Source organism: Hypomesus nipponensis, chromosome 4 (assembly GCF_054491055.1).
Source record: "Hypomesus nipponensis isolate SF chromosome 4, ASM5449105v1, whole genome shotgun sequence".
Classification (NCBI taxonomy): domain Eukaryota; kingdom Metazoa; phylum Chordata; class Actinopteri; order Osmeriformes; family Osmeridae; genus Hypomesus; species Hypomesus nipponensis.
The window spans coordinates 11163348-11188066 of NC_140364.1; the positions used below are offsets into that span (position 1 = coordinate 11163348).

Consider the following 24719-nt stretch of genomic DNA (forward strand, 5'->3'; position numbering starts at 1 on the left):
GCAAATATGAAATCTTGAACAGCCCACTTTTTAATTCAGAGAGGATGGGGAGAGTAGGCTGACAAAGGGGATAGGGTCAGAGAGTGGGATGGGATGCTACGTGGCGATTGCACATTAGTGTCCCAGCGACAACCCGCCATAACTCTGGTGGTGAAGGCACATGAACGCTAATGCATCTCAATTTAAAATATCACACATTAAAGGGGGTAAACGAGAAGAGAAAAGTGGCTTCAGAAGACTAGGGGAGACTTTCTGAGCGGGGATGCTGCATCAGTGCAGCAGTAGGCAAGTTGCTGATGCTGCGGCACGCGCGCCCCTCAAAGGGATATTTTGAATGTCGGCAGACAGCTTTAGGTCACAGTATATGAGGCAGAGAAAGAATAAATAGCCTTGCCTAAACCTCCTGATGCCTACTGAATACAGTTTGGTCTTAGTCTCAACACTTGACATTGTGAAAATAAGGTCCAATGTATTACTGCAGGTATAAGCACACAAAACTACTTGAAGGGTGTATTCAGACTGCACATCCTGATATTAGATATAATACCTATAATAGATTCTAGATGTATTATTTAATTATAAATGGTAACATTTGAGTCAATTATTAGCAGTCCAGTTCAGCTATTGCTGCCAAGGGATGAATTCCATAGTGGCACCTGTGCTCACAAGAGTGAATGGCGCATTGTAAATCCTACTTCCATGTTGGCATACTGTACTGAGGTGACGGGCACTGGAGGAATTTAACACTGAGACACTACACCTTTGGGCGGCGAACTCCAAAGCAGAAAGGCTGATTGATCTCCACAGGTGTTACTGTACTTAAGTGTACATTTTAAGTCATGATAAGGCTTTGTGCCATAAGACTGCCAAGCTGAAGACTAGACATCTGCATGATTGGCTTAGATGGGGGGTGATTATCATTAGAGGTCTACAATGTAGCTAGTCTGAATCACAGGTTTCTTTGAGTATTATCTTTCTTGATTAATCATGCAATGGAAACGTTACCGTAGACATACCGTATTGTCAAGGTTACTATAACTCCTTTCAGGCTCAAAGACTGACGTCTACAGTTCAGAAAGAGATAGAGCTAGAGTAAGCTAGAGGTAAAAGTGTGAAAGATTCCTCACAAACGTAAAACTCTCTGTAAAACTCCTAATGCTGACGCACTTAACCTATCTATGACCTAACTCTCCTATCCCTAATGCCCTCTCAACTGGGAGAAAGAAAGCCAACTATTGACTAATTTCTCCTTTCATTCCTCATTTCATAAAAAAAAAAACCCACAAGCACCACATTTTAGCTGACTCTTCGTTTAGTTCCTGGGAATGCATGTAGCCATGGCACACTGAGGAAGCGTGGCAGGCCAGGGCAAACAACAGCGTTCGTCTCACTTACAGTAAGAGACGGCCACCCAGGCCAAACCTCTGGTTTGTTATGCGCTCACAACAATGGTATCCCATTGACCAACAGAGGACTTGACCAGAATGAGATCACAACGCATTTATATTACATCTGACACATAATTTCTCTTGTGTCACCAACAGTGGTTATAGTTTCTCCAGCCACTGGAAATCTGGGAGTACCTCTTCTTCTGGGAGGAACATAAACCAGTGAATATGACGTCAGTGGAGGTTTAGGAGTAACATTGGAGTGTACACAAATCGAGGTTACAGTATTGACATTTTCTCTGGCATTCTCTACATTAATTTGTATTTAAGTGCAAGCTAACTGAAGTCACACACATGTACTGTGCTGACAGTTGAAGTTTGAGATGTGCGTATCTGGTGAGTGCTATTATTCATCTGAAACCACATCTACTGTCTGATACAGGGCTTCACATTTATAGCAGCAAGGTTTCAGGACAGGCTTACATGCTTGGCTCCAGAAAGAATCAGATGGGGGGGGGGGGGGGTTTCCACAAGGGGGGATTTTGTATATAGCTCTCTTATAGAAATGTATTGCTAAAATAAGGCAGCATTCGATTCAGGGGGGTATTGCCGTCAATGCCCCCCCCCCCCCCCCCCCTTGGAGCCGACCCTGCAGGCACACCATAGTAAAGTCTGATGCAAAGAAACTGTGTGTGTGTGTGGTGTATTCCTCTGAATAAAAGAGGGGCTGGGGTGGGGTGCCTTGGAGAAAATGGAGTATTTAAAGTGGGTTGACAAGCTAGGCTCTGAATATAAGGACACAGTGAAAACGAACAAGTTAATGACTAAAAGCACAGACAAAGCCCCTTGAAAAAGAAGGGGTACAATGTGTACCATTGAATGAATGGGTAAGGAACTGTTGAGCAAGCGGAAGAGAAGATGAAGTCCAGAGAAGCAGTAGATTATGTTTGGCAGAGAGGGTATGTGCACAGGAATCATCATTGTGCAGGTGCTTCCCAGATCAACAAATCTAAGCTGTGTCTGGACTACTTGACACTGAGAGTACATATATTAAAATGATCCATTCATATTACACAAAGTAATATATGGTACATTTTCAACACTGTGGCCACATCCTTCATACAGAAATGGTGGCTATAAAGTGACAATAACAAATGCCACTTATAAATACATCTGTTTGACTATGCTTGATTTATTATTGGCACAGTTGTTTTGTAGTATTTTGTGAAACTTTCAATATCTGAAACCATAGCCTACAGTGTATGTTATACAGAACCATGTTAAAGTTTAGGGATGACATCCTAATAGCAATGGAAACTCTTTCAAGCTTAAGTGAGATTTTCCAACGCCATCTTGTGGCAAATGTTTAAATAACTTCAAATATCCAGTTTCCAGCAAGTCAAATGAGGTGAGAAACCTCCCCATCTCCCTACCCAGGGATTTACTTCTGGTGGATCCTGTACTTGGTTCTTAGCCTTGTTGGCAAGTTGGCAAGACATACCCAGATCAGCTTACACTGGCAAGAAGGATAACTCCCTGGCTTGCCAACATATAATAAATCTATTTTTACACAATGAATGACCATAGCTGGGAGCTTTTGCCATGAGTAATGGCTTATTCATTTCCTATTTTGCCTTCTTGATTCTTTGTGCAAGGCAAGCTGGAGGATTCGTTTTGTATTCCTCTGGCACAACATTTGCTGCATTGCACACTTAAAATCCATTGACGTCAGAAAGCTTTTCAAATTTTGAGCTCTACCTCTCAAAGCTGTCTCCCAAATTCAATGTTCCCCTTCACAGACTGTCATGAGTGGTGAATCACCATTTTCAAAGATTAAATTAGTTGCTGACTGAACGGTTTCTCAATGACTTGCAGCCAGAGGCTTTTTTTGCGAAAGATTTTATATGCTCAAAATGCCCTTAATAATCTACAAAGGAAAATGTACAAACAAATAGTTATATAAATGACCAATTCAAACTCAAAAGTTAGTTGTGTACTGCAGTCATACCCTTTTATTCCCTATAATTGATATATAGAGATGACAGCTTTACCTCAGCAATTTCAGTGTTTTACCTCTTGTCTCAAACAACATTCCTAAACAGTGTATTTATTTCACACATTAATTTGTGATATAAAAAAAAAAGAAATTCTGAGACAAACTCAGCATATCTATTATAAATAGCATCATAATCTGACTTGTATTCCACATAGAAAGCATCGAGGTGCAGTGAGTTACTGAAAGGGTACACATTTCTGGCACATTTCTTTTTATCGTGTTTGATATTTCAAACACTAAAGATAGAGGGTGGTCAGTACTAGCTCCTCTGTAGCAGTGACCGCTCTGGATGTGAGTTTGGGGAGGACGAGTACCATTACCCACACAGCCGTGTGACCTTTGAACCAGAGGCTGTCTGCTCAGTACCAGTAGGACTTCCTGGGTCTCCTGTTATCCTGAATGTTCAGCTTCTCCATGACCTCCTCCTCCAGGGTCTTTAGTGAGGGTGTGTAGGTCTTCTCCAGACAGTCCTCTGGACTAGTGTCTTTAGGACCATCTGAAAAAGGGATGAGAACACTGAGTTGTAATACCAGGCAATAAAAAATGTTTAAAAAATAAAAATATATATGAAGTAAAAAGTCAAAACCATATTTAAACACAAGTTCAGATTTTTATATCTGGGTTGCAATAGAGACTGACATTACTTTCCTCCCTAGAAGCAACTTACCCTTCCATTGTTGTGTTATGATACCATCTTTGCGCTGGAACAGTGGTCTGGGAATAATGCGTCCAGTTCTAAGGGATACACGGACCTTCTCTCCTTCCTCTGTAAACCTCCATTCCACCTCTGTGGGCTTCCTAGTTGGTGGTCAAAAGTGTCAGAATTCTAAAAGGACTCACAAGCGGGGGAATCAGTTTACATGCTCTAACTTACTAATAGCCTTTTTAACATGCTTTGACCAACTACCTCTAAAACCTTCTGATGGTACCTGGGCTTACCTGTCACTGGGGTCGATGAGTTTGATGTCTTTGAGTAGGAGGGGAGCTTCACTGGCAATATAGGTACCTCGGTAGTCCTCAGATTTACCAATGTACCTAAAATGCTAAAAAATACAACTGGGTTTTTATTTACGTTTGTAAATCTTCTTCTGATCTGTGTATATTGATACAAATTGACAAAATAATATTTCCATTTTAAAAAGGGTTCTTTCTTTTTTTCAAAGTAGGATCCGCTTAAAGTATTCCATTTCGTACGTATTCCTTCCCACCATTAAGGTTTGGACTCTTACTGTATTCAGGCCATCCAGGATGACCCAGTTTCTGTGTCTGAAGACCTGGGTAACCTTTCCCTGTTTCCCTTTATCCTTCCCAGACAAAATTTCAACCTGGTAAGAACAGAAATTGTTTATCATGTAGTCCTACTCCCAATGCACCATTACACCTATTTAAAAAATTAGTCACAGGCTTGTCAGACACACCAAAACTGCCTCTCAAAACTTCTTTGCCAAATCTGACCACTTACCGTGTCTCCTCTAAAAACAGACCAGTCTTCGTTAGCTATGGGCTCTACAAAGACCTTTCTCCTCTTTTTGCCTGGTGGGTTCTGTCGCCTTGCAGCTATAGTCCAAGGTCGATTTGTTGTGTGACGGTAGTCTTTAGGAAAAGTTGCCTTAGCGGCCATTGACAGTAACTTTGTCAAACGCATACTTCTGGAAAAAGAATTGATAGAAAACACTTAATCATGTAACAATGACAGCTTGTCTAAACGTTTATCACCGTATTTGCCAGTCAGATACTAGTAGCTTGCTAGCTATCCATGGACAGGGCAGCCAGTTTGTTCAAGTACTAATATTGTAATATCAGAATTAATCATATTGTAATAACATACAGGGGTTTAAACTTGAATGGGGAAAAACACAGTAACGATGGGAGTTAAGGAATAGCTTATTATGAGTAGCTAATAGTTACAGTATGGCAACGCTTGAACCATCTTAGGTCTTAGCCAGTCGTTATACAACTAGCAACACTAGTGTAGCTAATTAGCCTAGCACTGCAGCACAAAACCAAGCTACAGATTCTAAACAGACAACCAAGAATGCAACGACAATCTGAATGTTAATTTAAACACCTCGCTCACACTACAGTAGTGGTGGATAAACTGTGGTAGCTCCTCTCTTGTTGTCAATGTCACAATGCGTTCAAGATTCAACTATGAACCTTTGTTCTTTCTTTTTTTTGGTGGAGCTTATTGCCAGTTGGCGCACTGCTGCCCCTCATTGGTCGGAGTATAACCAAACAGCTTGATGACGACTACATTTTATTATGAACAATTACAGAGAACATTAGTTTGGCCGTACAATAACCGATAAAACGATGTACTTGATGAAAATTAACAAGCTTGAGTCCTATTATTATTTGTGTGACCATTTTTCAAAACTCCATAATGAGTACATCTGTATATAGGCCTGTTTTTCACAAGTCCTTGAGGGTGTTGTCTCCCGGAGTTTCCACCCAGTCTTGGGGCCAGGTAGCTTTAACACTGGGTCTGTCCTTCATCAATTCGTAGTACTGACCCAGCCTGGGGTATCGCTCAGCACTCAGCCCAGATCGGAAGAGGAAGGCAATGGTTGGAAAAACAACAACATCAGCCATTGACAAGGATTTTCCAGCCAGGTAGGATCCTGGCTCCATCTGGAAAACATCAAACATTGTGTTATATGTTTAATTGCTGACATGGTGGTATTTGAACAGTGTGTATATATTTATATGCATGTTTTACCTTCTGCAGGTAACCTTCCCACAGTTTGAGTTCAGTGGCAAGCGCTGCCATGTTTCTCTTTATTGTTATGTCCATTCTCTCAGCCTCAGGGACGTAATATTCATACCAGATGACATCTCCTGTCAAAGATCACAAAAAGGTAAATGTACAAACCATTGAGTGTGTATGTCTTATCCACTCTGTCTTTATTCTGTTCTGATTATGAACATACCCGTTCTCTGGTAGATGGAAAGTCCTTCAAACATGCGCTGGAACACTAGTCCCTGCTCTGCTGGTCCATCAGGAATCAACTTGGTCCCCTGGGACTTGAACTGACTCTAAAGTCAGTGCATTCAGAGTCAGGGGATTCAGGGTGAACACAATATACACATTACAGGCCAATTAAGTATTGTGTAGTTGAATTCTTACCTCCAGATACATGCATGCTCCATAGGATTCATTCACTATGATGTCCCCATGTTTGAAAGTAGGTACCTGGAATAGAAAGTCTAAATAAGCATGACAACGCAGTTTATGCCAGATGATTATAAGAGTGGGCTATTAACCTTTCTTATCTTGAATGGTATGAGTCAATAGAAAGGTGGCATGGTCTTGTCCTTCATTTCAAAGTACAAATAATATAGACACAACATTAGCCGCGTGCTCATTTGATTTGATATGCAAATGGTCCCCATACGCTGTCCATGAAACTTCATTTTTGCATAGTAGGGTGCAATAAAAGGGATTTTGAAAAATATGCACGGAACCAGTTGATCGCAGCAGGTGCTGCAGGCCAAGACGACGGGTGCATGGGTTGGTGCAGCCATGTCGGCTAACATTTAGCTTAATATGGACTCGTAGTAGGCTTAGTCAAAATCCCTAGCCTCTTGGGTTGAAGTCATTAAGTAGCAGGCGTGTTGCTTACCTGTCCTCTTGGATTGAGATCCATAACTTCCTTGGACTTATGTTCTTCTTTCTCGAAAGATAGCAGTTTCTGATTGTAGCCTTGCAGATTTTTCTCCTCCAGCGCGAGCATCACTCGCCAACACGGAGGAGACCCAACGCACCACAGCAAAGTCATACTCTTGGCCATGATCGACTGCGAAGGAACGGTAACCAACTGGAGATAACTGTACTGTGTAAAGCTATTCTACGCAGACCGCAAACTCAGCTTTGTATATAATTACTGACAGTTGGCTGTTCCCGTGGTGTTACACGAAGTACACGCCCACTTTTAAGGAAACAACACATTTTTAATATAAACTTCGAACCTTTTTGAATCAGTGCTCATATTTATTAAAACCAAACAGGACGTAGGATTTATTTTAACCAATCACAAAGCTCGATTTTTTGTCAAATATTTTTTTACCAATCTGATTTTTGTTTGTCTTTTGACTGCTTTTGCAAACGTGCTTAGTTGCCTCGTACAAATAACTATTTTGTTTTCATAACAAAATAATTTGTTGATATCCATTTTATAACTTGTTTCTACTTGTGACATAAACCACAATTTAATCTATATCGGTCGTAGATATTGAGATAGATTATCACCGAAAAACAAGTTTGGCACGTCGGCCTAAACTCTTATTCTGAAGGTCTATTCGCAAAACCAAACAGTCGATTGAGGACTATCGAGTCCAAATTTAGTTTTTATTTATCAGTAGCTATGTGGTCTTAAAACTGCTCTTTGTTGAAATAGCGTCTAACTCGTGTCATATTATTGGAACAGCGCTTTTTAATGGAAAAGTATGGGGTCAATGTCACATCGTTTTGGGGGCCTGAAGATTAAACCAAATCAATGCAACCTGACTGTTAATTTGTTCAGCCGGCGTTAAACAAATTACACATGAACACATTAAACGTATCACTGGAGGTTTTTATTGCAGAATATGTGTACAGGGAGTTTCAAGTTAATTACACATTTCTTACTACTGACATGGAGGACCAGAAGCGTTGTTCAGCAACTACAGGCAGAAGAGTGGAACAGATATAATCGACAAAGTGAGTTAAAAGTCCTTTCAAAGTAAATCATGACCACATGACCAAAAGCAAAACAAGAAACAGGTTCAACTGAGAACCCCTCCAATACAAAGCAACGTGTTCAGCGACCAATGCTGACCATGGATTGCCTTTAGGTATTTATTTTAAAATTACAATTCACAGCCTTCCATAGCCTTACTTTATTGCCGTTTTCAGACTATAATACACTATTCTACAGAAATTACAAAAATAATACAAAACATGAAACACAAAACACAGAATTATTGCGCAGGTAGTAAGGGCATTTACAAATACTTTTTTTTTTTACAGAATCATCTGCATTTCCTTCAAAGCTTTTTAATTTGTACAATTTGAACGTTTCTTTGTCTTCTTTTTACAGTTTATAAACAATTCCACATACAAATGTGTTCCTTTTGTACTTTTTTCTTGTTGAGTTTCAAGCTTTAGAGAATGTTAAAAGTAATGTAAAGGTTAAGTGAAAGTGTGGTACATTTTCTTCATCATGTTCGTTTTGTGAGTGTATGTGCAATAAATACACTATACAATTTTACCAAAATAAAGTTGTGTGCCCTAACCATGCCACAATAAACAATGACAGTGACTAGCTTTGTGATTGGCAAACGGAAGTGCAGTTGCTTTCTGTAACCATAGGTGGTGATTCGACCATGGTCGTAGTGTGCTGAAAAAGGTTGATGACAAACATGGCAGGTTCTGTACTACGCTGTCTCTTGAAAATTAAAGGCACACAACAGAAGGAAGGTGCTCTATCTTCATACTATAGCATAACCAAAAGATGCCAATTCTATGTTTAGAACTGAGACATGATCAGACACAGTACTACTTCCATGTGAAGCCTCTTGAGACTGTTGGTATTGCGTCTGAAAGGAGACTGAGCTGTGAGAATGTAGCAATGGGCCAAGCTGGTGGATCCCTTTATACAGTACTTGTTTGATTCACAGATCCAATCAGTAATAGTTAGCCATAGCCTTCCATAATTACCCTCCACTGCTAGGCATCATGACAGGTCTTCCTACACTGGAGGTTATCATGACTGGAGAGACAGGTACGTAAAAAAACACATCACAGCTATCGTCAACAGAAAACAATTTTGCAATGTTTAACACATCCCCTCATCAAGCAGTGTCCCTTTTTGTATATTCAATGGTAACATTCAGTTTAAACAGAAACTAATATAAATACTTTTTAAACAACCCTCGAGGCAGTATACTTACGCGAACAAACCTTTTGTTTAAACACAATCACAAATCCTGTTTCAGTTGTTTTGGCCCTTGGCCTTACCATTCAACACTCCCTTTTTTCTCTCGATAATACTCTTCCATTTATTTTGCCCAACCTCTTTTCCTGATGGGGTATTAACAATTGATGTAGAATCCCCTGAATGAAAAAAAAAACCCACCAAAACAATGACAGCATCATCAACCAGACACAAGCACTCGTATGATTTGCTATACCAGCAACACAAGACTTCTACGAGGAGACTGATTGGCTGCCTGGAGTTCCGGGGAGGGAGATGAAGGCAGCAGTGTGACAAGGATGCCCCAGAGGGCTTGGAGAGCTGTATTTCCATGACCATCCCTATGTTATGTCATAGGGTGACCTGGGAAAGAGATGTCACACTTGCATCTCCAAGGCATCGGACAGTCCCAAAGCCAGGGCCTCCTCAGGAGTCAGACCGCTCTTCAGAGTCCTCCTCACTGTCAACAGAATGGATTAGAACAGAGTAAGGTCATACATAACTTCAGTAAGAACATTCCTCATTTTCTGTGACTTGAGTAAGAAAACAGTGGATGGGTGTTTAAACCTACGTGACTTGCGGTTGGCCCGTGACCTCCTCCTCTCCCGGGGCTGTGACCTCTGACCCGGGCCCTGAGTGGCTGATCTCACGATACGCTCCATGATCTCATCCGCCGCATCATCCCCGGTGATCTGAGATTCCTCGGTGGGTGGGGTCCACGCTTGCATCGTGCGACCTGAGGGGGAGGGGACATGACTGGGAGATAAGACTGGACACATGGTATAATCAATAAAAAAACAGAAGCATCTACACTAACACTGTAAGTGGAAGCTATACACGTGTGTGTGTGTGTGTGTGTTGTTGTACTCCCCCACCTCCCCGGCCAGGACGTGATCTGGTCCGTGTGCGTAGTCCCGACACGCCTGTGGCCTCACTATCCCCACTCTGCAGGCTGGTCTTCAGTACTGCCTTCATGTTCTCATGCTCTGCTGCATCCTCAGCATGACCCAGACCTTGAGGTTGCTGGCTCTCCTGACCACCACCGGGGGCACTACTATTGCCACTGCCTGGGGTATACTTTCCACCACACTGGAGGGCAGAAGAAGAGGGAGAACCAGCCACAGTTTGAGTTGGTTAATATATTACAAAGACTTCTTAACAATCCTTAGGCATAAATAAATCCAATCTTTAGAGTTTGAACAATTTAACAATGTTTTAGGAACAAATATAAAAGCTGTGTATCAGCAAATGATCCATTAAAGTCAGGCAAATGTAGACACCCAAAAGATTCAAAACTTGAGAGAAATGTTAGAGGACGTTTTTTGGGGGGCATTGCAAAGGTTTCTCAAGCATACACACATGCTTGTGTACACACACATGCTTGAGCAGACACAAACACACAGTGGTACCTCACTCTCCTCTTCATCATCAGACTATGAGAGAATAAAGAACAGATAAGTACGGAGAAGAAGAAAGTAAAAAAAAGTGACAGAAATAATAAAAAGAAAGAATATAACAAAGAAAAGGAGAAAAGGGGCAAATACACAGGGGTCAAAATAAACTTACTGGAGCGTTGACGTCTATGATCATCTTGCCCCGGGTCTTGTTGCGTTCTCGATGGTCGGCCCGTTTCTGTTTCTGTTGCAGCACCCTGTCTCTGGTGGTCCGGTACTCCAGAGCAAACTCACTGAGAATCTTACTGAACCTGTGGACGCTAATCTCTCTCACACCATAGGGCGGATGGCCCAGGAATAAGAGGAACGCATGAAACCTAGAACAAATGGGGGGAAAGAAGAGCAGGAGAAAGAAGGGTGTGTGAGAGAGACATAGAGAGCATAGACTTTCACCTGACTGCGTACCAGCCACACGTATTCCAATACACTCATATAGTAACCCAAGTGTGTGAGGTAGCTCCACCTACCTGTTCATGATCCGGCGATGAACTATCTTCAAGATTATGATCCTCTCGGCACAGTCTTTGAGGAAGTCGGACATCTTCTGTTTGAGCGTGGGCTTCATCTCGTGCTTGGCAATGACTTTCAGATGATCCCAGGATGCTTTGCAGCGCCGTTCCATCTGAATCAGGCTCTCCTCGAGCTGATTAAAGTCCACCTGAGAGATGGAATTGGTCGTGATTAACCATTGTAGTGTGTGTGTGTGTCAGTGGGTGGTTGTTTTTACAACGTACTTTAGCAGAGCGGGTGATAGCTCCTATCTCCGAGTACAGGTCTGTGCTCTGAGGGAAGTTCTCCACCACCGCAGTGCAGGCGTGGTGCAGCAGAGACTGTTTATGGACCGTATCCTTCACCTCAGGAACCTTCTCCAGGTAGCTCAGCTCGAAGCCTTTGACCTAAATTGGATTTGATAAGCATACACAAACATGCGCACGTCCGAGCCCACACAGACATATGTACACACACGCACGCGGATCAAATAAAAATTAGAATTCATGAACCGTCTGATGACACTGTTTTTTTGTTCAGACTGTATTTCATACACCTGTGTGATGATTTGTAGACTGATCAAAGACAGTGAGACAGAGAGAGACAGAGTGAGACAGAGAGAGAGTGAGACAGAGAGAGGCAGAGAGAGAAAGAGAGACAGAGTGAGAAAGAGACAGAGAGAGAAAGAGAGAAAATGAGACAGGAGGGACAGAAAGAGACAGAGTGAGACACAGTGAGACAGAGAGAGACAGAGAGAGAGAGAGATAGAGAGAGAGACAGAGAGAGAAAGGGACAGAGAGAGACAGAGTGAGACACAGTGAGACAGACAGAGAGAGAGAGAGAGAGAGAGAGAGAGAGAGAGAGAGAGAGAGAGAGAGAGAGAGAGTGAGGTGTGACTCACATTGGTTCCGTTGAGGAAGTTGCCCATAGCGAGCAGGGTAGAGAGGATGTAGCGAAGCGTCTTGTTCTTCTCCAGCTGCTCCATCCCCTCCTTCAGATCCTGGAGCGGCTCTGCCACTTCCTAGGACACACACACACACAGATACACACACACAGACGTACACACACACACAAACACGCACCAGCACACTATTAACGACTCCATTCATGTCTTACAGGATGTGTTTCATTTAAGGTTATGCTCTGTGGTGGAGCCCAAATTACAGCAGGTGCACTGAGCTCCCTGCTGTGGTTCATCTGCCCTTGTTTAGGTTTGTATAAAGGTTGTTTAAAGGTTTGTGTCCAGGTCAGCCGTTGGGAATGGCTACAGAACATGGTTTTGATTACCTGCTCTTTTGTTTTTTGGTACATTATGTTCCAGCCCTGTGTGTACCTGTGTGTGTGTATCTCTCAGTCTTGTTGTTTCTGCACGCTATGTTCCCCTCCATTAAAACTCCCGCTACTAAAACATCCCTTTTCAGAGTTAGGGAATGCCGCTCTACACAACCTGCGGTCAGGAATCCTGCCCCTCAGACAAGATGAAAGACGCAGCATCCTGTGGAAAAGCATAAAATTTACAGGACAGCTCGAGAGCCCCGGCATGTTTTCCATTGCCGGTTTCTGGCTTTGAACCTCCTACCCCGGACGCATTCCTTGGTCGGACTGAAATATGTCTGATTGTGCCAGAGAGGGTGTTCTAATGAGGCTAGCTAGTATTAGGTCAGGAAGCAAGCTGTTGGTTTGGAGGATGTTGTTGTTTGGGCTCCATTAGGCATACAGGGACATGGAGACACACTCACACACACACACACACACACACAGACAAACACAAACGCACCTTCTCTGTGACCTCATAGTCCATCTTGAAGGCCCAGAGCTGCAGGCGAGCGGAGAGCTCTGAAATGGAGGAGAGGACGAGGAGGAACTGCTCGGCTGAGCCCAGGGGAACATCGGGGCTGGCCAGCTGGGCCTCCTGGATCTTCTGCTTCTCCTCTTCGGTGGGGATCATGGTGAGAATTTTCTAGAGGAGGGGAAAGGCAGCAGCAGGGAAAGGAGAGGAAGGTCAGGGAGCGAATGAAGGGGAGAGAGAGAGCGAGAATAAAGCATTCAGAACTGAGAATAGCTATCCACCCCACCACTGTTCTCTTCCTCATGGTCAGCGCTCACCTCTATGCCCTCCTTGGTGAGCGCGTACTCGTCAAAGTTGAGGATGGCCGTCTTGATGGTACGAGGTGGAGGCAGAACAGTCAGCCCGATGTTGATGGCGTTGCTCCTCTTTGAATCCAGCACTATGACTTCCTGACGCTTACCATCCGCAGCTGTTTTCTATAAGACACACGCACCCACACACACACACACACACACGTACACAGAAGTCAGAGAAGATTAAGGGTTAGAAATTAGCTCCTTCCTATCAATTATGCATGAACAATACAGTCTAGGCAATCTCTGTTTTCTAATCTTCTATTACCCCCACCCCCACCCCTCTTTTTGCCTCTCCACCTCTTTTTCTCGGAGTGTGGGCCTGTTTATGTCCTGGTAGGGATTTAGAGGATCAGCACTCGGGGAGAAATTGACTGCAGCTGTGGATAATAATGGCAAGGTGGAAAAGGGCTCGAGCGTGCATGTGCGTACGGTTTCTGTGTGTGATTCTGCGTGTACGATGGACCAGGTCTCTATGTGCATCAGTGTATTTGTCTTATTTCTGTTGACATGACATCACACTCGCTGCTATTAGCTGAAGGCATGTGTGTGAGAGAGGTTGCCACATCAAAGAACAAAGCTGCAGGTGCTAAGACCTAGATGCCGTCTTCAGCCAGGATGGATGCCACATGGGGGCCATTAGCAGCCTTGTCGTTTACCCATCCTATTTCCTATAGTGGTGCTGCCAAGACACGCTGCCATTCCAGAGCTCTCCTTTCTTAAAAGACCATTGGGCTGAAAATTTTTATGTCACCATCAAGTATAACTCCTTTAATTTTATGACATGCTAGAAGTGTTAGAACCACTGCTTTTCACCCGCCTTATATGGACACACAGCTAAAAACAAGGTGGTGGAGTTCAAAGTCAGAAGTGTGTGTGTGTGTGTTTAATAGCCCGGTGGTCTCAAACTTGGACCATCTCTGTACTCAACATTTCAAGGATGACAGGTTTCCATCAAAACAAACTATGTGGACCACCACCAGACCAGGCGTGTGGACCGGCTAACTGACTGTCGAGGTGATTCTTTAACAGGAGCAGCTTTAACAACAGCTTGCGGTTTTGAACGTAGGCTTGAGTTCAAAGTGTTGCAAAGGCCAGGTCTGAGCTTCTTGTCTCTGGCAGCCAGACTGGATCTATTACAAGTCTCACAGGTCTAATACCAGGGATCTACCTCCACACTCCCCTGTGTGATCTCATCAAGAACACACATGACCTTCCTCAAACCACTGGGTCACGGTTCAACTGGATGATAAAACCATGTCATGAATTGTATTGTGTCCCTGGAATTGACCTCAAATTATACTCATTATGGTAGATGCCAATCACAATCGGGATAATACATTCATTTAAAGTGCTTTGATTCTACATGATATATGTTCAATATGTAAGTAAAGTCCAATACATGCAGAACCCAAAGTATAGCGCAGTAGTAGAGTATTTGTCATGAGGTTGTAGGTTCAAATTGCCCCCTTGTACTCTGCTTCGCATAAAACAGTCTGGTAAATAAATTAATAATGATCAAATATGATCATTCCTGACCTCACCACAGCTTCTTACCTTAGTGACGGTTATCTCCTTGGACTTAGACTCGAAGAGGTGTTCTAGTTTAGACGTGTCTAGTTTCACCGAGTCCAGCTGTGACCAGAAGGAATCTCCGCTGCCCTTGTGGTCCCTGTCCTGAAAGTCCGAGGGACGCACCTGGGAACCACGGATGACATCAGAGATGTAACCATGTGATCATGATACTGTAGCTGCCCTCAGAGGAAGGACATCAGGAAAGCAGAGTGCACATTTCATCAGTGGACACTGGAGCACTTAGGTGTGTGTGTTGGTGTTTGAACTCCCTGCACGAGATGATGACCAATAAAGACTTCTAACATTTCTAAGGAATCGAATCAAATCAAAATCTCAATGTATTTGTTTAGCCTTTTTTACAAGCAATGTCACAGAGGGCTTCACATACGCCCATAGAACTGCCCTCAACCAACATTAACCCTCAAGGAAAAAAAGGAAAAAAGTCCAGGAATAACTAAATAAGGAAGTGTACACCATCATCGCTTTGAATTATTAAATGTATTATAAAAAAGGCTTGAACTTAAGATAAATCAATGTTCAACTTAAGACCTCCTATTTCACTGGTATTCCTCCCCCATAAAATGTATATCAAAAGTGAAACTGAACAGCTTGATGGGATCTCAGACCCTGGTGTGACCTACCTCGCTCCAGAACAGCCTGATGGTTTTCTTCTTCTTCTGGAAGAGAGGGGGCTCGGGGGGAGTGGGGGCCAGGGCTGACGACGAGGAAAAGGAGGGGGGCGGCGGGGGCTGCGCTGGGGGGGGTGGGGGGCAGCCGAACAGTGGGGGGGGGAGGGGGCATACGGGCGGAATAGCTGGAGAAGGGGAGCGGTGGGGGCGGAGGCAGGGACAGGTCACTGGACCCCCCCAGGAGGCCTGCATCCAGGATGTCCCTGTCGTCCTCCTCCTTCAGGTCGGTGAAGTCGATGTCGCCGATGCGCAGCTCCCGCGGGCTGGCGAGCAGCTGGTCCCAAATGGTGTCCGACTCCTTCTTGGGGGTCGGCGGTGGAGGAGGGGGGGACGGGGGGGGCTCGTTGGCAGGGGTCTCCGTGTGGGGGTGGGGCACACCCAGACCCTTCACCAGGTCCCCGAAGCGCTCGGCGAACGCACGTATGTTGCTGTGGTGCTCACCCTTGTCTGTTGCACCGTCTGTGGAGGGGGGCGATTTCGGGGGGCCACCCTCGCTTGCTTGTCCGTCAGACTGCTGGTTGGCCTCCTCCCCTTCTACTCCTTTTTCCTTCCCCTTCTCCCTCTCCTCCTCCTCCTCCTCCGCCTCCTCCTCGTCGCTGGGTTTCTTACTCTGGGAGTACAGCATGTCCAGCATGAAGAGCTTACTGTTGAGGATCTTGCTGCACTGCTCGTTCACGTCCACCTCCTTAACACTCTGAGTCCACTGACCTAGACGGAGAAAGGAGAGGGATGGGCAGAGAGAGAGAGAGAGAGAGAGAGAGAGAGAGAGAGAGAGAGAGAGAGAGAGAGAGAGAGAGAGAGAGAGAGGGAGAGAGGGGGAGAGAGTGTAAAAGCCCGAATGAAAAGTATGGGGACGGAAAGAAATAAAAAATTAAAAAAGAGTTGTAAAACCATACTCTACAATTTAATCTATCTCCAAACTGCATGGTTAGTGCTGTCCTGTAATTGTTAGTTCTGTGTACTATGTACTGGCCTCATGTTCTGCCCGTCTCACCATTCTCACTGCTGCCTCTCTCCTCTCTCTCCAAGGTGCTGCTGGCCGAGGAGATGCTGGAGGCAGAGCAGTTGTCCTTCTCGTTCACCTCTTCATTCTGTCTCTCCTTGTCGCTCAGGATCCCACTGTCCTCCTCCTCCCTCTCTTTCTCTGGCTTCCGTTCCTTCTCCTCTCGTCCCTCCTCTTCCTCCTTCCCTGCCTCTGTTCCGTCCTTCACCTCCTCTTCTTGTTTCTCTACCTCCTTTCCCCCCTCTCCTTCTCCTTCTTCTTCTTTGTGTTCTGTCTCTTCCTCCTCAGGACCAGCAGGTTGGGTCTCCTTCTCCTCCGGGTCTGGACTCACGCTGGAGTCCTCCCCCTCTGCCTCTCCTGTTCCAGGGCACAGGCAGAGTGCTAGTAAGCTCTACTGTGGAGGGCTTGTAGTGTTGTAGTAGACACAGCAAGTAAAGAGACCTCACAGTTGAAGATATTTTAAACATACAAATGCTTTTCTCTTTCTACTACACATACACACACAGACACACTCTATGCACTGTATGTACTGTGTACACAACTAGTGCAATGTCCAATGCTATATATATTTTCACTGCCACTTTTCACTTGACAAAGTTACGTGACTTACAGAGAGCTCTATTCTGCTTGCGTGCCACAATATGACCTTGGCATCAACGCACACACATTAACCACACACAACATAACACTAAGGTAAACATGCATGTACAATATGGCAGGTATACAAAGGTGGGTTGTCAGAGACCAGGAAATGAACAGGAAATGAGGAGTTAGGTTCCTGTTTACGTCAACACGCGCACACACACATACACACAAACATACACACACACACACACATACACACACACACACACACTCTCAGTACAGTCTATGCTGTGATGTAGTCAAGTGTAAAAAAACACAGGGCTTCTGACTGTTCATACACTAGCTCATTTCAGCTACAGTAAGCATGTTCATGACTATGCATTCATTCAGCTCTTACCCAACATGTTTTGGTATCACACTTTCAAATAGTTCTTTCAAGAACGTTTCGACCCCTTCACCCACATCCTCTCTATTTCTCCTTCTCTTCCTTCTTTTCTTTCAACCTCTCTCATGTCTGTCACACCTGTGCTTGAATTTTATGAAAGCCACAAACTGAAGCAATTTGAAAGTTAGGAATGATTGCTTCAGAGTGTGCAGATGGGAATTGAACCAGTAACCTTCTGGTTCTGATTCTAAATCCACTCCCCCTTAACAAGAGCTATTCACCCAACTGTAACTTCTGTGAAAGATGTGAACTTTCACACAGACGGCAGCAAAGTATTCAAAATTCTGCAGTACCGTTCTCAAAAGGGAAGCATTTCGATTTGTGTATATCTTTTCTTTTCAAAGTTTTTCCATACTTTGTACTTTCGTCTTCTCTAAAGTGCCATTGCATCAATAAACCAATGGCCATGTAAAACTGTGTTACTAAGTTGACTTTAAACACCAAATATTCCAATAAACATTTTAGGATGAATCCACTAACTAAAAAAAGAGCAAGAAGTATTTGACCTGATTCGGAGGGGGTGTAGGGAGTGACCGGGGTCTCAGTGTCAGGTTCGAGGTCTTGCTCCTGCTCCTCTTGCGAGGCAAAGGACGATGGGGTGCTGCTCCTGGATGAGGAAGGCCAAGCCTCCGAGGGTTCAAAGGTCAGGCTGAGGTCGGTTCGAGCTCGCGGCACCCGCACATGATCCCTCTCAAACTCCTCTGCAGCAAGCCTCTCCAAGTTCTTATACCTGAGAGGGTTAGGATGAAGAGAGAGAGAGAGAGTGTGTGAGAGAGAGAGAGTGAGAGAGAGTGAAAGAGAGAAAGAAACCAATAGAAAAGTGGAAAGAGGAAAAGTTAAACACTTAGTAAGAAACATAGTGAAGTTGTCCTAACATCTTTCTTTCCTTGCCTTCTGCACCCTCTGTAGGAATGACCCTGGACTTTTGAACAAAACAGTATTAACAGCAGGCACCTTTCAATACCCACATATATTATAGTATCTCTCTCACTTTACCTCCTCATCTCAGTACGCTAGATAAACCCATCTCTCTCCCATCAGTCTACCCATGACCTTTCTCCAAACACATTCTACTCTGTCCTCCCTCGTTTCTCACTGAAATAAAATGCACTGTCTTCTCTATTCTCCTCTCCTATCTCAGAGAATGGAAAGAGCGAATGAGAGGATAACAAAGGGCAGCGAGACAGATGATTGGCTCAATCCAGATGTAAGCACCAAGATAACGAAAGTCAACCTGTTATTCCTCTTTGCCCTCCTCTTCTCCCAACTCTTCTTTCTCTTTATCCATTAGCAGTCAACTGGCCGGCTTCATCAGCTAGAGTAGCGCTAGCTCGAGCAGTAACTCAGAGCAGTAACAGCCCTCACCCTCCGTCCCTCCCTCCCTCCTCTCTTTCTCTTCTCTCCTCTCTCTCCCTGGCCCAGCCCTTCCTCCTGCACTCTCACGAATGTAAGGTGCTTCTGTGTTCCACCTCCATTCACTTCAGACCACTTCACAGAGGGAGTAACTGGATAGGCACACATCTGTGTAGGTGTGTGAGCAAAGACCAAGTGAGTGTGTCGTGACGTTTTCAAAAGGGAACTGTGGCGTAGATTGCTCAGTGGTGCAACATAAACCAACTGACACTGCAGAGTAATTATTTGAAGATGTTTAGTTGTTTAGGATATTGGGAATAGGGAAATATTCTAATATGGGAAATATGCCATCACTGGTCAGTCAGCCAGGCAACCAGTCAGGCAGCCAGCCAGTCAGGCAGGCAGCCAGCTGGACAGTCGGTCATATAATGGCCATCCACCATTCAGAACAGCTGCATTTCAGTTCTGCATGGCAGATGCAAACCCACTGGAAGATCAGATATACTGGATCTTGTGTTCCTCTGATAAGCATGAAGCATAAATATGTCATGTATACATCTAGTCTTTATGAGAAATCTCTCCACTGTGCTCCAGAGCTCAATGTTAATCATATCTACAGTACCTCAGTCTATTTCTCTCTCTCTCACTCTCTTTCTCTCCCTCCCTCTCTCTCTGTCTGCTTGTAAATCCCAAGCACAAAGAGCAGTGTTCTTGTTTCTGTAAAGCTCCTGGTTTAAATGGTGGGTGAAATAGGTCTAAAGGGGGACAGGAAGTGACATAACTGAAAGCAAACATGGCTTAGCTGCACTGTCACTCACAAACATGCATTCATGAACAGCAACGAGGGAGCTTGAACTTGTAAGCCCTGGACACCGACCAAATAAACTAAATCTGCTAGATCACTGTGGATTCATTTTGCGGATCAAAATATAATCCAATCCAGACAATCCCATATATCCTGTTTATTAATTTTTCCCATACACACAAACACAGTTCTAACACAGATGTGTTATTCATAAATGTGTGTGTTTGTGTGTGGTGTGTGTGTGTGTGTGGTTTGTGTGTGTTTGTACAGTCTGTGTGTCTGTGTGTGTAAGAGGGCAAAAAGCTTGACGAACACTGGCGTCTGATTTTCTCACAGTGTGCAGCCAACACAATCAACTCCATGGCAGATTCCAGCAGTTAAAATACTGCTTCTTAAAAAAAGGAAATTGACAGACAAGGCAAGGCAAATCTTTTTCCGGCCTTTGATAGAAAGGGCGCATTTTTAACCTGACAACAATTACACTATCACAATGAACCTCTTCCCAAACACATGGTAAAACACCCCCTAAGAGGCCGACCCGTGTGTGTGTGTTTATGTTGTGTGTGTGTTTATGTTGTGTGTGTGTGTGTGTGTGTGTGTGTGTGTATGCATGGTTTTGTCACTCACCTCTCCTCTCGGGCATGCCTGGCCTCCTCCATTTTGTCAACATAGTCTCGACTAAACAAATACATAGACAGACATTTGAAAAAAATACATGTTAAATGAAAAACAGTGAAGGGTCAGTCAAGGCCAAATGTATTTCAGATGCAGCACCTGTGCTTGTTCCTCTCCTCCCTCTCTATCCTCTGCAGCCGCTCCTCTCTCTCCACACGGCGGCGCTCTCTCTCGACCGCCAGAGACTCCTGGTGCTGCTTGTATGAGGAGGAGAGGAGACCTCCTAGGGCAGGCCTGATAGAGAGACAGAGAGAGACAGAGAGAGAGACAGAGAGACAGAGAGAGACAGAGAGAGAGAGAGAGAGAGAGAGAGAGACAGAGAGAGAGAGACAGAGAGAGACAGAGAGAGAGAGACAGAGAGAGAGCAAAATGAGTGAGATAAAAAAATAGATTATTTTGTGCGTTTCTGTGCGTGTGTCTTGAAATGTGTGCACGTGTTATTACTCGGGTGTCTGGCTGTAGGTGAGAGTACAGTGATTACCTGGAGTTTGAGGCAGATGTGGATGAATACGACTTCTGACCTCCGTTTCTATACAGAGACAGGTGAGAGGGTGACACCAAATTAAGTTTAGTGACTGCAGAGTGACAAACGAGTTGGACCCCTTGTAAACTAAACTTAACTAATAGCAGTGCTATTAGTCAAAGACTGGAATCAGCATATTGCTTAACATCTAGCTACCAGTGTTAGCTAATATCTGTAAGAAAGATAATCTAGACAAACCATTGGTGGAATCATTCATGTTAGATAATGACTGGATTCATAACTCCATCCAATTTTTATGAATTTTTATCACTATTTAAACTAGCGGAAAGTACTTTCTCTGTCCAGATTTTTAAAAACAGGCTAGTGGGGTAGAGTTGAAACTGAAGTAGCACAGAAACCAAACAGAGTTCAAGAACTTGTACCACAGTAGCCATGCATTTACACAAACACACACACACACACACACACACATTTACAGTACACACATGCACACACACCAACAAAACACATACAAGGTGTTGGGACAAGCAGCAAAACCTGCATGACAGGAAGGTCATGAGAGGAAGGGGGAGGTAGCAGGAGAATCAAGACATGTTGTGATGTTCAGCAGGCAGACAGTGTAAAGAGAAGGTGTGAGAACTATGAAACATGGTGAAAAGAGGCTGATGGTGTGGAACGTGGAGTGAAAGAACAAAGAAAGGAGGCAAATGGAAAGGAGGAGAGAATCCAATCCGTGAAGGAACTGACACAGGTTCAAAGGTGTCACACACTGGAAATAGAAATACTTGAACAATAATTTAGGTGTGGTTCTTGTGCAAAGGAAGACGGCAAGGATGTGATAAAAGGTGACAAAAAGAAAGGAGGAAGTGAGAGGAAATTGTCAGCAGAAGTTTTAAACGCTGAAAGAGGTGAAGGAAGATTCTTGAAGTGCAGGTGAGCAAAAGCACATCTCCATTGTGACATCCTGTTTCTTGACTCTACTGTGAACTCAAGGACACAGTCATCCTGGTTCCTCTGACCTGACAGCTGTCTCGGAGTCCTCCTTCTGTTTGGGTAGAGCTGGAGGCGTGCGCTCCTCGTCCAAGTCGTAGGAGAAGAGGTGAAAGGGTGATTGGGGGAGGTAGGGGAGGCGATCTGGGGAGTTTCGTGACATGCCTCTGGAGGGTGGACTGACTTCCAAGGTGGCAGGAACGGTCACAATCGACTTCTTCCTCGCCATGAGGGTCGCCAGAAGAGAGGGCTGGAGGGGAGGCTTGGGGGGAGTGACAGGTGAGGGGGCAGGAATAGGTAGGGCAGGGGGGGAGGGGGCAGGGATGGTGGGGGCGGGGAGGGAAGGAGCAGGAACGTGGTATGCCAGCGATGGAGGTATTGGTGGTGGTGGAGGTGGTGGCGGGGGCCTCCTCGTCTTCTTGTTCTCCTCTTCCTCTCTTACTTTCCCCAATTTGTCTTTTCCCAGAGCAACAGTGCTGGACTGAAGGTGTGTTCTGTAAATACTGGGTGTGTGGTTTGTAACTGATTGGCTGGGGATAGAGGGATGGATGGAGAAGAGCGGAGGATGAGTGTAAAGGTAAGGACTCAATAATAATGATTATTACCATCACAGATTTCAAGCTTCAGGAGGGGGATGAGCAACATTATACAGAGCGATGAACAGTTCCCATCATTCTTTTAAGAAAGGAATGCGATATGGAGATCTATATCTCAGGCGTCCCTTTAATACCTGGGCGTGGTCTGACTAGACCCTTTATCTGCCCCCTCCTTCTCATCAGAATCAGACTCTGTGATTGGAGGTTCATCTTCCTCTGCCTCCTCTTCCTCCTCATATTCCTCTACTCTGTGGAGGTCGGGGAGCGAGGAGGAGGGAGGGAAACATTGACGATGGAGGGAGAGAGATAAGATGAAGGAAGGGACAGAAAGACAATGATGCACAGATGAATTGACATAGTAGAACAGAGAGAAGAGAAGAGTAAGAAAAAGTGGACAGAGGGACAGATTGAAACGAAAAAGGAACAACACCCAAGGTAATACACGCCCACAATTCATGTATAAACAGAGAGATTAAAAAAGGAAAATAAAGACGCAGGAAAAAGAAAGAGGAATTGAGAGAAAGACGGAAAAACAGGTAGACTATTTTCTACAATGCTGCTAGAGTTAGTTTGACTAGCAGAAGACAAGGATGGAGAACAAACTCTGATCCCGTGAACTGACTACAGATCAGCTGCTCTTCCTTTCGACCGATAACCACAAATACAAGAGCAATGTCTCAGAACTGACCTGCAGCCAGTGGTATGAACCAGGAAGTGTTTGAACAGTTAAAAACCAGATGTCACAGTTGGGGGCACACGTTCACCAGATGCTGTTCCATCAGACCAGAACCACGTGTGGGACTGACGGAATAGTCATAAAAGTGTGTGTGTGTGTGTGTGTATGAGTGTGAGAAGAGATAATCTCAGATATATTCCCTTGATAAACCCCATAACTTACATCCATCAAACAGACAACACACACACACACACATGATTCCTTCTTTCTGAAGACAGATGCAGGCCTCGGCTTAATAGCCATGCTGTTATGTTGAGTGCCGTCACAGCAGAGATTTGTGGATTGTTTCAGTGTAGTACTTACACAGGCCAGGGGGCAAAGTCTGCCTCGTTCACACACTGCACACTGAGGTGGGGGAGTTGACATGAAGGAGGTGAAGGAGATACGGTGAAAAAAGAAGCAGAGAAGTGAAGTAAAGGGGTTGATAGATACAGATGAGGAGAGAGAATACAAGAGAAGACAGATGGACCGATAATATTAAAGGATTGGAGGGGAAAGGGATATGAGGAATTTACCTGTGAAGACCTCCTGTGTGACAATATGAAATGTAAACTCTTACAGGTGAACTAACTGCACACTGTGTCAGGTGTTAGAACACACCACACAATGTGTACAGTACAGTATATTTGGGTGAGTCATTATTACTATTGTTAGCAACAGTATAGTGATGGCAAAGGGAGAGGCCTTTCTCACGGATCAACCACTGACCCCTGTGTGACCTTTAAAACTTACATGGCTGCAAGGGACATTGACAGTGCTCTAAAGCAGAAAATGGACACTGTAACCACAATGTCAACCTTTCAATGAAAAATATGACCAGCTGACTAAAGTCTTCTTCTATCACTTCTGTCGACAATTCTCTCTCCAAGTGCTGGGATCTTGCCCTCTCATATCCCACTGTTCCTTCTCTCCCCACTCCGCCCTCCCTCGCTCTCCCGCCTCGCTCACCTCTCACTCATATCCTCCGCTCTCTGTCCGGTGAAGGGCTGGAAGCTTCTCCTTGGAGATGCAGGGCTGCAGGGGGAGGCGTTCCCCGACCGCCCCAGAGAGTGTCTGCGGCTCCGCCTCCTCTCTAGGCCCCTCCTCTTGTCCCCACCCCCAAGGCTGGCTCGCCGGCAGTCCTTACGCCCCATTGGAGGGAGCTTGCTGTCGTCATCTCCATCCTCGTGACGTAAGGTCGCCTGGGTGACAATATGAGGATAGCACACTAAATACAGTAGTATGTGTACACTATTTGTGCTGGTAAGTCTGTTTGAACATACTTGTGTGTATGCGTGTGTGGGTGTGAATGCGTGTGTGT

The 24719-nt window shown here is 44.6% G+C and overlaps 3 protein-coding genes across 5 annotated transcripts in view; all 3 read right to left on the reverse strand.

Moving 5' to 3' along the window:
• Window positions 1-3373: 3373 nt before the first annotated feature.
• mrpl24 (mitochondrial ribosomal protein L24) lies at window positions 3374-5661 on the reverse strand. Of its 3 annotated transcripts, none has more exons than XM_084696491.1 (6): window positions 5522-5661; window positions 4907-5093; window positions 4674-4769; window positions 4384-4487; window positions 4112-4242; window positions 3374-3940 (listed from the first exon to the last, which is right to left on the reverse strand). In XM_084696491.1, exons 2-6 carry the CDS (start codon window positions 5087-5089, stop codon window positions 3804-3806), a joined length of 651 nt encoding a protein of 216 aa, XP_084552617.1. In that variant the 5' UTR covers window positions 5090-5093; window positions 5522-5661; the 3' UTR covers window positions 3374-3803. The 3 variants fall into 3 exon arrangements, with proteins under 3 accessions (XP_084552617.1, XP_084552618.1, XP_084552616.1); XM_084696492.1 differs by having other exon boundaries at window positions 4907-5090; window positions 5522-5648; XM_084696490.1 differs by having other exon boundaries at window positions 5513-5642.
• Window positions 5662-5684: 23 nt separating this feature from the next.
• gstr (glutathione S-transferase rho) lies at window positions 5685-7428 on the reverse strand. The gene is made up of 5 exons (XM_084696488.1): window positions 7068-7428; window positions 6572-6637; window positions 6375-6480; window positions 6164-6282; window positions 5685-6075 (listed from the first exon to the last, which is right to left on the reverse strand). Exons 1-5 carry the CDS (start codon window positions 7233-7235, stop codon window positions 5857-5859), a joined length of 678 nt encoding a protein of 225 aa, XP_084552614.1. The 5' UTR covers window positions 7236-7428; the 3' UTR covers window positions 5685-5856.
• Window positions 7429-7997: 569 nt separating this feature from the next.
• fhod3a (formin homology 2 domain containing 3a) overlaps window positions 7998-24719 on the reverse strand; it is a 39743-nt gene continuing 23021 nt past the window's right edge. Inside the window, 21 exon segments of the mRNA XM_084696495.1 lie at window positions 7998-9858; window positions 9970-10134; window positions 10274-10487; window positions 10808-10831; window positions 10965-11169; window positions 11320-11510; window positions 11587-11748; window positions 12243-12362; window positions 13119-13301; window positions 13448-13606; window positions 15041-15181; window positions 15700-15841; window positions 15843-16455; window positions 16742-17107; window positions 18287-18510; window positions 20566-20616; window positions 20713-20847; window positions 21095-21142; window positions 22117-22617; window positions 22818-22931; window positions 24368-24600. Coding sequence (XP_084552621.1) covers window positions 9776-9858; window positions 9970-10134; window positions 10274-10487; window positions 10808-10831; window positions 10965-11169; window positions 11320-11510; window positions 11587-11748; window positions 12243-12362; window positions 13119-13301; window positions 13448-13606; window positions 15041-15181; window positions 15700-15841; window positions 15843-16455; window positions 16742-17107; window positions 18287-18510; window positions 20566-20616; window positions 20713-20847; window positions 21095-21142; window positions 22117-22617; window positions 22818-22931; window positions 24368-24600 — 4074 coding nt within the window. The 3' untranslated portion in view covers window positions 7998-9775.

What these genes read in the sequence shown, in the direction of transcription:
- mrpl24 (XM_084696491.1), bottom strand. Translation starts at nt 5,089, where the DNA reads ATGCGTTTGACAAAGTTACTGTCAATGGCCGCTAAGGCAACTTTTCCT. An exon ending in CTCATCGACCCCAGTGACAG is followed by an intron (nt 4,243 to 4,383) that starts GTAAGCCCAGGT and finishes ACCACCAACTAG; the next exon opens with GAAGCCCACAGAGGTGGAAT. An exon ending in CATAACACAACAATGGAAGG is followed by an intron (nt 3,941 to 4,111) that starts GTAAGTTGCTTC and finishes TCCCTTTTTCAG; the next exon opens with ATGGTCCTAAAGACACTAGT.
- gstr (XM_084696488.1), bottom strand. Translation starts at nt 7,235, where the DNA reads ATGGCCAAGAGTATGACTTTGCTGTGGTGCGTTGGGTCTCCTCCGTGT. An exon ending in ATCTCAATCCAAGAGGACAG is followed by an intron (nt 6,638 to 7,067) that starts GTAAGCAACACG and finishes TTTCTATTCCAG; the next exon opens with GTACCTACTTTCAAACATGG. An exon ending in GAGCATGCATGTATCTGGAG is followed by an intron (nt 6,481 to 6,571) that starts GTAAGAATTCAA and finishes CACTGACTTTAG; the next exon opens with AGTCAGTTCAAGTCCCAGGG.